General features: G+C 39.4%; 1 protein-coding gene across 1 annotated transcript in view; it reads left to right on the forward strand.

The window, feature by feature from the left end:
• The window catches only part of CNTNAP4 (contactin associated protein family member 4), a 300,407-nt gene that overhangs the window by 153,028 nt on the left and 130,593 nt on the right, over positions 1-16,786 (forward strand). The window contains exon 4 of the mRNA XM_070062759.2: positions 14,668-14,815. Within this exon, the coding sequence (XP_069918860.2) occupies positions 14,668-14,815 (148 nt within the window). The remainder of the gene's footprint in view (positions 1-14,667; positions 14,816-16,786) is intronic.

The raw sequence follows: 16,786 nt of genomic DNA on the forward strand, positions 1-16,786 counted from the left end.
CAATTAAAAATAAATTCTTTAAAAGAATCTACTATAAGTGTATAATAAAATGCTTATATTCCAAATTAGGAAAATAAGTTAATTTCTTGAACTCTGAATAGAAAGTGACAGAGTTAAGAGATTGCTCAAATGTAGCTGTTATTAATGAGCTTTCACTGACATCGTTGTGTCTTTCAGTATGATGCTATGATGTTTAACCCTCGCTGTCAAATATCACATTGGCGGACATTATTCTAGAGACCACTAAGTGTTGAAATTACTGTTTCCCTGTAGTAGTTCATATCTGACCAAAATAATTGCCAACCAAAGTAAAATACGGAGTTATAACTCATTTATAAATGTATGATTCTGATCATATGCATAGCATGTAAGTTGTCCCCAGAGTAAATATTTTTATATAGCTGAAGAATTTGGCTTATGGAACTTGAAAATTTTATTAAACATATGAACATATTACTAAATGAAACAGTGTTTGTGGTGCATTGAGAGCTAGTAAGTTAACTAGATATGTCAAAATAATAACCTCCTTGCCTGTCAACAGGAAACTATCAAATAAAGACCTTTCATAAGTAAAGAAATGTTATAGAGGAAAACATGGTCTTGTAAACATACTAAATTCCTTTCATATACTATGTAACTCAATATTTGCAGCAGTTCCTGTCTTCATGTTTTACATATACACAAGTGGAAGGGGTAGCAAAGTGAACTCCTGGAATGCATTCAGCAGCCCGCTGAGCGTCCAGCCATGGCCAGTCCTACCCCAAGCATTGCTCTCAAACATTGCCCACTCTGGAATTGCTTTCAAGGAAACCACAAACTCTCTACTCCTTCATCCTTAAATATTTCAGTGCAAATTTCTGAAAGGTATGAGCTTCACTTAGAACCTAAAAAAATTAATACTAATTCATGCACATCTTCAAAAATCCAGTTGGTTTTTTCAACTTCCAATACATAACTGGAGAATTGCATTTTACTATTTCGAAAAAAAAGACTGTAACTTTCCTAAGACTGCAGTATGATAAGAAATTGAGTTTCTTTGTCAGGCTGTTGATTTCAGAGCCTGTTCTCTGAACATGTACTCTATAGAGTATTACCTCATCCATTATCTGCCACTCAATCAAGATTGGAGTCCCTGAGAAATAGCTAAGGTGCACATGTTCAGAGAAGATGTTTATTCCTATTCTTATAGAACTATGATTTTCAGACCTGAGGGAACAGAGCCAGAGTAGGTCACTGTGTCTGTTATCCCTTTATTCATTATTGTTTGCTGCATTTGTGTTCTAAGAATCTGGGACTGTTGTGAGAGAATTCAAAGGAAAACTAGAACGCATGGAACAACAGACTCTACACTGCATGTGACATTAAGATAACTATCATTTAGGCATAAAATAATAAGCCTAGGTACTGTATCATTGGAATGCTGCTAGAGTTTGTTCTCATATTCACTTGTTTTAATTTATCTTTTGAGAGCAGCCAGACACATTATCTGGTTCCTTACAGAAATACTTATGATTATTCCATATATTATAAATAATGCAGTTTCTTAAAGTTCAGATAAGCAGATTTTAAATTAAAATATGTATCCAGTATCATTAAAACCATATGCAAAATGTTTTATAACCTGACTTCAGAGATTGCGCAGAAATATCTGTAAAAGTTATCTGTGTCTAAATTGATTTCGCACCTTTGAAATCTTTTTCAAATGCTAATCAGCCAATCTCAGTTGTATTGAAACAGAAACAATGTGGATCTTTAGGAAATGCTCCTTGCTGCTAGGTGCTATAATTACACTGACTGAAGTATAATTTCCTAAATTCATATGCAAAAGCAAGCCAGTTTAAAAGGAAATAAAATTTCATTAGAGAACTGAAAAACTATTTTTGTTTAAGTAACTTATCTAGGAAGTATTTTCTTGATATCTTTTGCCTTCAGGTTAAAAATATTGTCAAATAAAATCAAATAAGTGGTTGGTTTTATATCCCAAATGGAGTTGTCGCTTCAGTCAATGTGTATTTAGAGAAGTTAGAATTTCTATTTCAATTGTCTCAAAAGATGCACTAAATCTATTTACTCTGATTGGACATTGAGCAATGTATACATCGCATAGTATCCCATAAAGTACAATTTTTCCTCTGTTAAAATTTAAAAAAGAATGTAAATGTTTAAAAATCAGACTAGCAAGTTCTATGTCACAATGTGATATTGCAGATTCAGTCACTGCACACCACAGCCACAAGTGCACTTTACTAAGGCTTATTATGAAGCAGGTGCATCTTAATCTCTTTATCTTATGGAATTCCTCCTTCTAAATTTGGAGGAAAGAGTTTCTATCCCCACTTTCTAGATGAAGAAACTCAGGTTGAGGAATCCTTCTGCCTCAAGCTTCCTCAGCTGTTAAATGCTATAAAGAACCAGGATTATCTAGGTTGTCCCAGGTCACAGTAAGGTCTCCAGTTCCAAGGTTTGGGTGGGCATTCTTAATTTCTCTTTAGAGAAAGCTGGTAAAGGTCATATTCATGTTTTACATGTTGTTGGAGTAATGATGGCTGGTTCTGGATAAAAAGTTGTTTACAAAGGTAAAATAGATATTCATTTGAACATTGAATGCATGAGTTTATGTCACCTGTGCTGAAGAGAAAAAATATCTCTCCACTCGTACATCTTAGCATTAAAAATGGAATGGGTGTGTAGGTTTTCTCTACTCATTCAAGATACTCCTGGGTATGTGAGGCATTTACTGGCTTGTTTTCTTGTTTGGTAATACCCAGCAGTATTTCAAAAGGCAATGCAAGTAGGCAGGTGCTATTATTGATTGAAATAAAAATTTTGTACCCGTCCCTGTAACCCAGTGTCTGCTGTGTGCATTTATCTACCCCTGCTCCTGGAGGCAGATACCTTTTTCTCTTTGGTGAAGAGCAGGTTAAGAAAGCTTAGACGTTCCTGTTCACTGATCATATGACTTCTAAACCAAGGAGACTTTCTTTTGGCTTTTTGTGTAATGAAACTTTAATTATGTGACCCAATTGTACCGAATTTCAATACCAAGCAGCCCTTAAAAATACAACATTATATTTTTGTCTATGCATTCCAAAACTACTTGGTAAAAAATAAAGTTGGCAGCAAGTTTTCAGATCATACTGTGAAGATATTTTACATCTGTAAAATCTTGTTATCATTAGAGATACCTCAGAGATTAGAATCTCTCAATGGCTAGCTGTTGGGAAAGTGTCTATAGGGTCAACAAGAGGATAGAGTGCTCAGCAGTATTTAAATCACCCCATATACATTATAATAGGAAATATACATTCAGGTAGAGTCAGTATGCATTAATAGTATAGCTAATATCTCTCCAACAATGGAAGGCTTCAGAAGTGAAAATCAGAGTTGTTGGCTCTACAGCTCTAAGAAACAGTAAAGCTTGACTGAACTATAGCCAACTTTTTTTTTTTTAAGCTTTATTTGTTTATGTGAAAGTTAGAATTAGAGAGGAAGAGGGAGGAAGAGGGAAAGTGAAGGGGTGTTGCAGTTGATTTCTCAACAGTGTCGCAGTGGATTCATTTCTGAGATGGGGAGCGTGGTGGGGGCAAGAGGCGCGGAGTCACCACACAGATGCCAGGAGCCGGATGAAAGCAGGCCTGAGGCAAGCAGCCCGCAGACTCGTTTATTTCAGTTAGTACAACAGCTTATGTAGTCAAGACCAGCCAATCGGGTCAAGGGGCAGTCTATGCCCCAACCAATTACAGCCTGTTGCCAGGCAGTTTCCAAAGCCATCCAATCACAGCCTGTTGCCAGTCAGGCTCTTGTTGCTAGGCAGTTTCTGAAACCATCCAATCACGGCCTGCCATCAGTCAGGCTCTGTTGTCATGTGGTTTCCAAAGCCATCCAATCACGGCCTGTTGCCAGGCAGTTTCTGTTGTCAGCGGCCATCTTGGCATGACCTTTTCACCTCAGTGGCCATCTTGATATGATCTTTTCACCTCATTCTACCACAAAGGGACAGAGAGAGAGATCCATCTTCCATCTCCAAGTTTACTCCCCAAATGCCACTACAGTATGGTTGGGCCAGGCTGAAGCCAGGAGCCTGGAACTCCATCCAGGTGCAGAGATCAAGGACTTGGGTCATCTTCCATCTGGGCCATCTGTTCCAGGCCCACTAGCAGGGGGCTGGATGGGAAGTGCAGCAGCCGGGACTCGAGCTGGCATCCATACTGAATTCTGGCATTGCTGATGGTGGCTTAACCCACCGTGCCACAGTGCCAGACCCTATCCAAACAGTTCAAACATCCCAATTTTCCAAATCAAGTATAGTAAAATAGGTATTTTTCATTTTATCTGTTGTAAAGATTGGTTGATATTGAAACTCTAAGATATACATTTAAGTTTCAACTTGGGAAATAATTAGTGATTTATTGAATATGACATTTTGACAACTAATCAGTATATTAGAATTATTATATGAAAACATAAATAGAATGTAGAAGTGAGTGAGAAATAATTTACTTTGAATTTCATAATGTCCCTCATAGGAAACTCAGAAGCTTTCTCTTAGCCCTGAACAATAGTTATTTTAATGGCAATGGTCATAAGAATGCCGTTATTCTTTGTAATATTCATGGTAAAATGAAAGATGCTAATGGAGTTCTTTATGGTATAATGCATGATAAATTATATGGTATCTAAAAGCCGAGTTGGAAGGTACTTGTCATGGTGTTCTTAATGATCTATAGAAAAGCACACAAGTGAAAAATACAATTTAATGAGGTATTCTTTGGAATCTTCTCTCATTGCTTTTGGACATATACATGCAGAAATTTAAATCTTCAGTGAACGATCTTTTAGAATGTTAGGATGTGATTCTTTGGCATAGTTGACACTGGTATTTTCATTTAGCTTTTTATATTGAAAAAGATCAAAGACATATCTGTGTGTGGCTCATTGAATTATCAGAGTCGACACGCCTGTGAACATATTACCTTGGCCAAGATATTATAGTAGGTCAGTCCTTTCTTTTGTGCCCTTTCTGTTGGCTACCCCCTCTACCTGTTCCCTATATAGAAATCCTCATAACTTCTAATGCTGTAGTTTAGTTCTGCCTGTTTTGAATTAAATATGAAAGGAATCATACTCTAAGAACATGTTTGACTTTTTGGGTTAACATTACCTAGTGACTTGCATCTGTGTTGTGTACAGGCATAATTGATTTATTTTCATTGCTTTAGAACAGTTGATTATATCAATAGACCCCACTTTGTCAACCCCTTCTGTAATCAGACCTTGAAGTATGCTTTGAGATTATTACAAAAAATGCTTGAAGACCTTTCACATGCATGTCTCTTGCTACCTGCAGGACTGCCTGCTTTTCGGGCAGTGCGTTCATTGGAATGGAGCTGCCAGCTCACAAAATAGGTGTATTTTTAATTTTAGTAGAAATATATGCTCATTTTTATAGAGATTGTGCTACTCACACACTCCCTTTGAATGTTCCCAAATTTTCTACATATGCAGTCGTGCAACCTGTGGATAAAGAAGTGTTATTTCTTCCCTTCCGACCCCGCTATTACAGACAACCATCTCTCTTACCGTATCCTACTAATTGGAATACCAGCTACGTGCTGAATGGGAAGATCTGTACAGAGCACACTTGTCTTACTTCCAGTCTCACAGCTGCTCTTGGCATTTCCTATTATGTCTGATGCTTGCTCTAAGATTTCTGTAGATAGATTTGTTAGATTTACAACTTTGCTACCTGGCTGAGTCTTAGTCATGTGTGGATATTGAATTTAATCATTTGCTTTACTGTACCTGCTGAGAAGGCCGTGCTTTCTTAAGGGTGATTAATTACACAGACTGATTTTTTAAAATATTAAACAATTCTTATATCCCTAGAATAAATGCTATTGAGGGGTAGTTTACTATCTTTTTCCTATAGGTCTGTATTCTAGAATCATTTTGCAAACTATTTTTTAAAGATTTATTTATTTATTTGAAAGGCAGATTTACACAGAGAGGCAGAGGCAGAGGCAGAGAGAGAGAGAGAGAGAGAGAGAGAGGTCTTCCATCTCTGGTTCACTCCCCAAATAGCTGCAACAGCCAGGGCTATGCTGATCTGAAGCAAAGGAGCCAGGAGCTTCTTCTGGGTCTCCCACATGGGTGCAGGGGCCCAAGGACTTGGGCCATCTTCTACTGCTTTCCCAGGCCATAGCAGAGAGCTGGATTGGAAGTGGAGCAGCCAGGTCTCGAACTGGTGCCCATATGGGATGTCGGCACTGCAGGCGGCAGATTGACCCACTACGCCACAGCACTGGCCCCTTGTAAACTATTTTTGAGGGTTATTGGATCTATGTTCATGACTGACATTGGTTTCAATTTTTCTTGAAAGTTTCTTGTCAGATTTGATATTAAGGTTCTGCTGATTTCACAAAACAAGTTGGAAAGCATTCTCTGTTTTTCTACAGAGAGAGAGAGAGAGAGGAGAGAGAGAGAGGAAAGAGAGAGTGAGTGCACACACACTTCCATTGCTGGTTTGCTCTCTAAATGGTTGCAATAGCCAAGGCTGGGCCAGCCTGAAGTCAGGAGCCAGGAACTGGTATTTGGACCAATCTTTACTGGCATCCGAGGAGCATTGGCAGGAAGCTGGTTTAGAAGCAGAGAAGCCAGGACTTGAACCTGTGCTCCAATATATGAATGTTGTAAGCAGCAGCTTAACCTGCTGCACCAGCCTTCTACTAGTTTTTTTTTTTCCTGGTTTCTTTCAAAATGTTCTCTTTGTGTGTGTGTGTGTGTGTGTGTGTGTGTTTGTAGTTTAAGTGGCAAATGACTGACTCTGTGCAATTTTTATTTCGCATTTTAATCTGACATTCTCTGAGCTTCCTGGATCCATTATTTAGTGTTTGTCATTGACTTTGGAGAGATTCTGGTCATTATTACTTCAAATATTTCTTCTGTTTTGTTTTGTCTCCTTTCCTTCTGACATTCAGTTTATGTGTATATCATAATTTTGGTTATTGTCGCATACTTGTTGGATATCCCCCTCTGCCTTATTGTTTTTTTCTTTTTACATTGTAGTTTGAGAAGTTTCTGGTTTAGTATCCTCAAGTTCACTGGTTTTTCCTTGGCTTTGTTGGATTTTCTGATATTCCTATCAAAAAGGCTTTCTCCTGGTATTGTATGTTGGTTTCCACCATCCCCTTTGGTTCCTTCATAGGATTTCATCTTTCTACTTTTATTACCCATCTGTTCTCACCTACTAACCACTTTCTCCATTAGTGCCCCTAACATCCTAACTGTAATTGCCGTAAATCCTTGGTCTCCTAATTCCGACCCCTGTGCCTTGTATGTCTGATTCTGATGACTGTTTTGTCTTTGCTGTTTCTTGTCTTTCGGCATGCCTTGTAGTTCGTTGTTGAAACCTGTACGTGTGGTACCCAGCAGGAGGAGCTGAGATCAATATTTTATTAGCATGAGGATTTCTATTCTTTGGGGTAGGAACCAGGTTGTGTTTCATGTTTGCTGCAGGTGCTGTGGTCAGACACTGTCCTTCAGATTCTTCCGTTGCCCTTGGTCTTGAACTTCCTCTTGGCTTTGCGCTCCTTATTCGAAACATTCCATGAGTCTGAGTTTTTAGGCATATGGTGCTAGTGGCTTCTCTTCCATTTAGGTGGGTCTCAGCTCAGACGATGATGATATTTCCTCCCTCCAGACTTCGGGGTGGTGGTTTGCCCTGGTGTTAGCCAACATGGGCTTTTTTTTTTTTTTTTTTTTTTTTTTTTGACAGGCAGAGTGGACAGTGAGAGAGAGAGAGAGACAGAGAGAAAGGTCTTCCTTTACTGTTGGTTCACCCCCAAGTGGCCGCTGCGGCCAGCGCGCTGTGGCCGGTGCACCACGCTGATCCGAAATCAAGAGCCAGGTGCTTCCCCTGGTCTCCCATGGGGTGCAGGGCCCAAGCACCTGGGCCATCCTCCACTGCACTCCCTGGCCACAGCAGAGAGCTGGCCTAGAAGAGGGGCAACCGGGACAGAATCCAGTGCCCCGACCGGGACTAGAACCCGGTGTGCCAGCGCCGCAGGTGGAGGATTAGCCTAGTGAGCCGCTGCACCAGGCCGCCAACATGGGCTCTTATAAGAAAACGGAATAGAGGCTGGAGCCGTGGCTCACTAGGCTAATCCTCCACCTGCGGCGCTGGCACACCGGGTTCTAGTCCTGGTCGGGCACCGGATTCTGTCCCGGTTGCCCCTGTTCCAGGCCAGCTCTCTACTGTGGCCCGGGAGTGCAGTGGAGGATGGCCCAGGTCCTTGGGCCCTGCACCCCATGGGAGACCAGGAGGAAGCACTTGGCTCTGGCTTTGGATCGGCACAATGCACCAGCCATAGCAGCCACTTGGGGGGTGAACCAATGGAAAAAGGAAGACCTTTCTCTCTGTCTCTCTCTCACTGTCTAACTCTGCCTGTCAAGGGGGTGGGGGATAGACTGGGTGGCTTACACAGCAGACGTTGCTGACTGGGAGTCCCAGGATCCAGCCGATGGTTGACTTGGTTCCCAGTTAGGCTCTGCTTTGTGGTTTGCAGATGACTGACTACCTTCCTGCTGTACCTTCACAGGGTAGGGAGAAAGAGAGAGGCCTGATCTCTCTTTGTGTCCTTAGAAGGGTGCCAATTTCCCCCCGGGGCCCTGCCCTCATGATCCCATGGAAGCCTTATTACCTCCCAAAGGCTGCATTTCCCAACACCATCGCACAGGAATTTTGAGGGGAGATAGTTCATTTCATAGCACTGTGAAATACCATTTTTCCAATGGGTTCAACAAAAACTGTTGACTTTTAGTTTGCCCAGATGTTTCCTGTTGTATAGAGTAGCATGTGTGTGCACTTGACGATAATTCAAAATGTCATGAAAATATAGAATTAAAACAAAAATTTATTTTGGTGCAAAAATCTTTTGAAATCTATGCATAGCTTTTTCAGACTACCTCTTTTTTCATGAAGTTTTTGAAGGTCTGTTTTATACACAAACACCCACACACACAAACACTTGTATAAATGTCTTTATGTATAAATTTCTCTTTAATCACACATTATATAAATTTCTCTTTAATCACAGTTTTCCCTGGTGTTTTATTGTTTTCCATGTCATGTAGGATAATAGATAAGAAAAACTGAATAGATAATTTGAGGCTTGGAAGCATAGATTTTAGAATGTAGCTTGATTTCCTTCTTTAAGATAATAAGGTGTGCTAACTTTCTCTGGCTGCCTCACTACAGTGACACAGAGATGATGAACCGTTTGGCTTTAATCTCTGAGAGGGTGCCTATCTCTAGCTTTGCCTTTTCCTAGATTGTAGACCCTCTGTATTCTTGCCCAAACCTGTGGATGCCTATCAGTTATTCTGATCCTTAAGGTATCCAGAATTTAAAATGTGTTTCATAATCCTGTGGGGCTTATCTAAAACTCTGCTCTTCTCTCTTTCTCCTCTTCAGGAATCTGTTAGTTGTCTCTAAAGAGGAAGAAGCTCAAGTATAGGGCTTTGCGTTTTCTTCTCTGAGATCTGAGACATTGAGTGTTTTAGTGTCTTTCTAGTTCTTCAATCTATTTTATTTTCATTCGTGTAGGAGGGTTGTTCAGAATTTCCTAGTTTAGCACTACCATAATAGAATTTTAATGGTTAAAAGTTGTTTTCCATCTCAATAAAAATTTAGTTCCCAACAAAATTGAACATATAAGACTCTAATATAAATGTAAGCTTTATGACCTGCCCATGTATCTTCCATAGAACAATTTATTGCTGTGTTTCAACAATAGTTGCAGACTTCAGACATTTATCTTTCACATGCTTCTTGTCTCTTGATATTTCATCTTCCTGCCTTTAGAATCCTAAACCTTCTATAAAAGGATCTAAACAATGTATTTTACAGCGTTGTGTCTGTGCATCCTAATATAATGATTGGCACATGAGGCCTCACCAAACTGTTGTTAGTAACTTGGTGTCTCTTCAAATAAATATTTTGAAGATACTGAATTTTTTCTTAAAGGTATTATAGATAACAATTTTATATTAATAGAACTCTATTCTCTTTTACTTTGAAAAATGATATTTATTTTATATGCAGATTAAAACTTGCCTTTCTAATTTGTTTAGAGAACTATCATTGCTATCTTTATTAAAATAAATGAATTGTGTTCTCATTCAAGATGGAGTTAACTTTTGTAGGTAGTTACAATGTCTTGTTCAGCATATGTTTAGAAATCATTCTTATTTGGGCTTATTGAAGTGAAATACTGCTTTTTGGTTCTTTTTTTTCTTTTCCACCTTTCTACGCTGGATCACCTGTTGGGAGTCACACATAGTAGAAATTTGTAGCTGCCATCATAAAATAAGGAGTGATTTCTATTAGCCAGTTTTTGGCTGTGTCTTGCTTATTGTCTGTGTGTAAGCTGACAATGTCAAGTTGAGTGTTCTTTGGATGTCGGTCATGTGCAGGTGACATAGAGGTCATTAGGATTCTTACGATAAGAGGGGGCAGCAACAACAAAGGGATTTTCATGTTTGCCAGTCTGTGTGTTGTGTTTCTGCTGGAGCTGCTGTTTACTGTGGCTGGAACTGGGCTGATTTATATGTAATTACAGAGTTTGCTGTGCAACTGCATGGAACAGTCCCGTTTTCTGATTTGTTATAGCTCCTTAGGAAATGCTATATGGGCATTTCCCTTTATACATTTTGTCTTTTATACATGAGTTGTTCAACTCATATCTGAAGAATATGCCTCTTCATATGATTTAGACTCACTTTAGAAGTACTTAAAATCCCATGAGAAACTTTAATTCATTAACTTTATAAATTATCTTGGTTAGGATACATTTCTGTACTATCTATGACCACTTACTTGGGTTTCAAAATTATTAAATCAAATAAAAGAAAAATATAATGAAGTCTTTTATTTTATCATGTAAGACACATAACCTTAATTTTATTTCTAGTTATTTCACATATTTGATGGTATAATGACTGAGGTTACTATTTATATGCGAGAGTTTCATTAATTATTGAAACTTTGTCTTTTATGTTTACTCTGTAATAATCTTGAGAAAATGTGATTTGAGCAGAATAATCTTTTTGTGTATAAATGTCAACTGATAGAGCTGAGTCCCAGTCCAGCAATAATCTATGTTGCATTATTCTCCAATGTATAAAAGATTTTAAATATAAATTATGAGAAAAAAAGGCAAAAGGTTTCAGATACAGTGAGTTTCCTCTGCGGTAGGTTGTTTGTTTTCATGATCTGTTGCAGTGAGGCCTTTTGATGGCTGATGAATTAGGGGCTGTGGAGTCAGAAAGGCCTGGAATTAAACCCTGGTTCTCCACTTTCTAGCATGTCACCTTTGTAATTTTAGTTTTCCTTGGTTGTATAGTGAGTACAAAAACCGCGATCTACAGGATTGGAGCAGATATTAAGGTTCATCTTACACTTCAGTTGTGTCTGATGTTGAACCAGAAACTTTCAAATTGAAGGCAGGGAAGTGGATAAGACAAGACACATTCGTTCGTAGTTAGGATCTGGATGCTTGTCCCCAAGCCTCCTGTGTTGAGTGCTAAATCCAAGGTGATGGTGTTGGGAGCTGGGGCCTCTTGGGGCTAGGGATTGGGTCAAAAGAGGTTGTTAGAAATGGGATTGGGGTGTTTGTAAGGAGGCCCAAGGTTGACCGTGTGTCCCTTCCATCCTTTGAGGACACAGAAGACAGCTTTCAGTGAACCAGAAAAAAGTCCGGATTTGTATAAAATATGCCAAATGTCTGATAACCCTAACCTCACAACTTCATAAGAGGTAACTCCTAGTAATTTTAATTATGTCAGTAAAGATACTTTTATTATACAAACTATGTATCTTCAAGATCCCTTTACTTATCTAATTGAAAGGAAGAGCATCAGAGTGAGTAAGAAGAGAGAGAGAGAGACAGACAGACATATCCTCCATCTGCTGGTCCACTGCCCATATGAATGTGACAGATAGGGCTGGGCCAGTCTTGAAACCAGAAGCCAGAAACTCCGTGCCAGCTACCCAAATGAGTGGCCAGGGCCCAGCCACTTGGGTGGTCATCCAATGTCTCCCCAGGCACATTAGCAGGAAGCTGAATCAGAAGCAGAGCAGCTAGGACTTGAATTGATGCTTCAACATGGGATGCCTGCCAAGCCAGTGCTGATCTAACCCCCTACACTACAATGCCAGTCCCCAGTGTATCTTACATTTCTTCTCTATGTTTCCCAAAGTCAAATAACTCACAACTGGATCAGGTGAAAAGTGAAAGATCGCTGTTTTCAGAACTCCCTGTTCTTTTTTATTTTTATTATTTTTTTGACAGGAAGAGTGGATAGTGAGAGAGAGAGACAGAGAGAAAGGTCTTCCTTTGCCATTGGTTTACCCTCCAAGGGCCGCCACGGCCGGCGCACCATGTTGATCAGCAGCCAGGAGCCAAGTGCTTCTCCTGATTTCCCATGCAGCCACAGGGCCCAAGGACCTGGGCCATCCTCCACTGCACTCCTGGGCCACAGCAGAGAGCTGGCCTGGAAGAGGGGCAGCCGGGACAGAATCCAGCTCCCCGACCTTGACTAGAACCCGGGGTGCCAGCGCCGCAGGTGGAGGATTAGCCTAGTGAGCCACGGCGCCGGCCAGAACTCCCTATTCTTTTTATCTGTCTGTTGTCACTGCTGTTGTATACATTTTTTCTCCCAATCCCTTAAGATGCTGAAAGCATTGTTGGGACATCTATCCAATGCTATGGACTTATGTTAATTTTTGAAAAATATGCAATCTTTGGGTGGATTATCTAATTAATCAGCCAGCTGTTCCCTCTGCAAGAAATTCTAATTAGAGATTGTGTTAGTCTGCCAGAGAAATGGAATCAGAAGTGCAAGGATACTCCGAAAGTTCATGAAAAATAGAACTAAAACATGAGTTTATTTTGGTGCAAAAATTTGAAATCCACGTATAGTTTTTTTTAATCACATTTTCCATGAGTTTTTGAAAGCCCTTGTATATATGATTTCATCTTTTTTTGCCTAAAGAGAAACGTATCTCTTAATTTCATTACTTTTACGAAGCTGTTGAAATACTCCCAAGATCTGCTAAGACAGGAAGTTGCTGTGGATTGGAGTTGAACATCTTCAAACAGGTCTCAGTGCCTTTACCCTGGCTGCACATTACCTTGATTTGGAACATTTGTAAAGACTCCTGCATGCTCGTTTGTGTGCATACACACACATTCAGACACAACACACATGCACACACAAACACACATGTGTAGCCCAATGCCAGGATCTGAGCACTTGAAGTTGTAAGTGCAGGTGCAGTCCAACTTTGGGACACAGTACCCCACATCAACCATTCTATAGGAAACATTGGAATTCATGCAACACTACATATTTGGGTGAATATTCATGATTTGCATGGTGGAGAAATGGAGAGCATGGTGCTATAGGGGTGGGTTGACTAGGGTTGAGTAGGGTGATATAGAAGTAACTTAAGTTGACCTTTCTTACCAGACCCTTAGGCAAAACTTCTGAGCAGTGGAACAAGATGGAACTCTGGCTATTAGATTCCAAGTATCTGTGGGATGAAGCAATGTGTTCTTACTTATGTGCTGGGGAACGTTAGACTACGAAAATATTCTGCACACAAAGGCAACAAAAATCAAGAATGCCAAAAAATGAGGAGTGCTTTTTGTGACCTAATATGTTTGAACCTTGCTGGATAATTATACCTGTCATGGGCAGTACCGTGCACGTGTACAGGCTGGTCAGTACGCTCTGACAAGTAATGCGAGTGAGAAATTTGTTGAAATTTTTGGCTTAGATATTAGATGGTGCTGTAGTAAGTTGTTTTGCAGGTGAGCTATGTGTTAGGGAGATGCATCTTGCTATTATGGGAGGACTTGGCTCCTTGTCTTAGAGATAATGGTTTTGCAAACACCGGAGGGGTTTTTTTCACCTTTCCGACCTTTAATTTCCTTATCTGCGGTTTGTACTGCCTTAGCATCCCACCCGAGGTCTCTGTAGCTTTCAGATTCTCAAGTCTCAAAGTCTAATTACAGATCTTTGTGAATTCATACCGTTTCCAATTTCACATAACAATTTTATGTTCAGTCATGTACCAATGAAGTTTAAAACCTGTCATCAGAGGATAGTTTTGACTTGAATGTTGGGTGATACTTTTGTTTCTGTTAATGGGTAAGATGAGAGGGTGAAACATCTGAAACAAATCATAACTTTACCCATTCATCAGTGATGTGAGCATCTTTGCTAAATCAAATAATGGTTTTTCTATACTGGAAGCATGTTTTCTCATTTTTTTTTTTGGTGCCAGTCCCAATGTTAATAGCCCTAGGCCTGGCACATTTTAAGTTTATTCTGTACTTTACAGATGCATTCTTTATCAGGGGTATCATAGTTAAAGCTGGTTTAATGGGGTTGGTAGAATTTAAACTACTCTTCATAAGCAGAAAAGTTTAGGCAACAATGAGTTTGGGGAAAAACTGCTAATGTGATTTTTTTTTTTTTTGAAGAAGGAGTCATTTTCATAGTCAAAAATCCAGTTGTATTGTGGATTGTTGCCCTGTTGGGTGTGGAGTGAGATGGGCACTCTGCGGACAGACTGATTTCCTTCCTCCCTTTCTCTTCCAGGGCTTTTCAGGAAATGCAAATGCGGACAGTGTGGTGTATGCCAGGCTCCAGCCTTCTATCAAAGCCAGAGTTCTGCGCTTCATCCCTGTAGAATGGAACCCCAAGGGCAGAATTGGAATGCGAATCGAGGTGTTCGGATGTGCATATAGTAAGTGTTTACATATGCAACACACTGAAATGAACATCAAAGGAGAGGCTTTAAAAGACAAACTGCAAACTGAAATGGGCTTTTTAACTGTGTAAAGAGATATTAAAAACAGCAATGATTTTTGTGGAAGGTTTTTTGGTGTCCATGCATGCCAATTATTGTCTTTAGTGTTCAATTTTAACATTTTAATTCAGAGATAGTAGCATTTCATACACACATACACACATACCATATATGTGTGTGCATAGATATGTGTAGAAATATATGAATTCATTTATCCAAATCTGATGCTATTTACTAGATCCTATTAGAACCTTATCCTCATGGGTGATGTTTGGTTATGTTTCATATAGGTACCCTGTATTTAATAAAAGAGACGGTGTTCCATTGAGTGTATTCAGTCATCTGTTATAAAACAATGTTTTTTTCATCTAGCCTAAAAAATAATGTGTCATGTAACTCACTTTTAAATGCACTAAGTCCTCAGCATAAATTAATAGAAGAAGTAAAGACTTCTGCCAGAATATAAAATGTGTTTAAATACATTCACATAAAAAACATAGAATCCACAGATTCACTGAGTCTCCTCTTAATGAAGTATTTTATTATATCTCTTTGTGGAGAAGGGACCTAAGAGTTATTGATAGTCTACCCCAAGCCACACCATCCTCCTGATGCACTTTTCTAATAGAATAGAGCTAATAGAGCTAATACGATCTGCGCTTACTGAGAGAACAGTCTGAGATTTGGAGAGATTCAGTGAATAGTCCAGCATCTCACAAGCCGTACACAGAACCCAGAAAAGAATCCCGGAGTGCTCAATTTCACTGCACCATTTTTCCTCTAGTCAACATTTATATTTATCCAGTAAAGCAGTTGCACACATATTCCATGGTTTTGTGATGTAAGCTGAGTTAGACTCTGGTTTAATTCTTTTTTGTTAAAGCAAAGCTTATCATATGGAGCTTATGTGACTTGTTGACTGTGTCTACACTGGGCCATGTTGTGCAGAACGTACAGGTCTGCTCCTGTATTTGAGTGTTCCCGATACCCACCTCCACCATCAAACATCAGCAGCCCTTCTGTGCTTTCCAGAGCTTACAGAATAATAATTGTATTAATAACAATCATAGGAACAACACAAATATTACTAGCTTAATAGAAAGGGTCTGCGTAACTTTTACTTGCATTTGCGTGTTCATCATATGCCATTATAAGCAGTTTATGATGTTTCTAAAGCATCCCAGATAACTACTCCTGGATAACTTCCATTTCTCCACTTTCCGAATGAGAAAGTTCACACACAGAGAGATTGCCTTTCTCCAACTTAACAGATAGGAAGTGGCAGAATTGGGTTTGTAGTCAAATCAACCAGACACTGAACTGCAGCTCAGACTCCCTGCAGCTGTTGCATGGGAGATGAGTCGGGGCAGCCCACTTTCCACCATCTGCCCAGCTTAACTGCTAGCTGACTCGGCTTCAACAATCCGGCTTAGCAGCTCTGACTCTGTGTTAGTTCCTCATTTCCTAATTGTCCTACTTCAATAAAATCATCCTTTAAAAAAGTTCCACCCTCATTAAGACTCTGGAACCTGGATGCTGGACAGTCAATCTTATTTCTCTTTGGATCAGAGTTTAGCAAGGCTTATGCCACACGCTGTACATCAGTAAACAAATTTCTAAATGCTTCATGTTTATTGGAACATTCTCTACTCATTCAGAATAGCCATGTAATAAAATCTATCACAAGTACAATGATAGCTAAAAGTCATCGTGCAAGTAGTATGTGTCATTTATGGTTTTTGTGGACATAATCTAATTCTAATTTAATTCTTAGAACTACCTGTTTAGTAGAGAGGAAACCAGGTATTAGAAAAATTAAGTGATTTCCCCAGCATCATATATGTAATACACATTCAGTGTAGGGTATACATTCAATACTAGTTCAGCAAAACCACTGATACAGTTTTG

This window comes from Oryctolagus cuniculus, chromosome 18, assembly GCF_051225735.1.
Source record: "Oryctolagus cuniculus isolate XC-2025 breed Fujian yellow rabbit chromosome 18, ASM5122573v1, whole genome shotgun sequence".
Lineage (NCBI taxonomy): Eukaryota > Metazoa > Chordata > Mammalia > Lagomorpha > Leporidae > Oryctolagus > Oryctolagus cuniculus.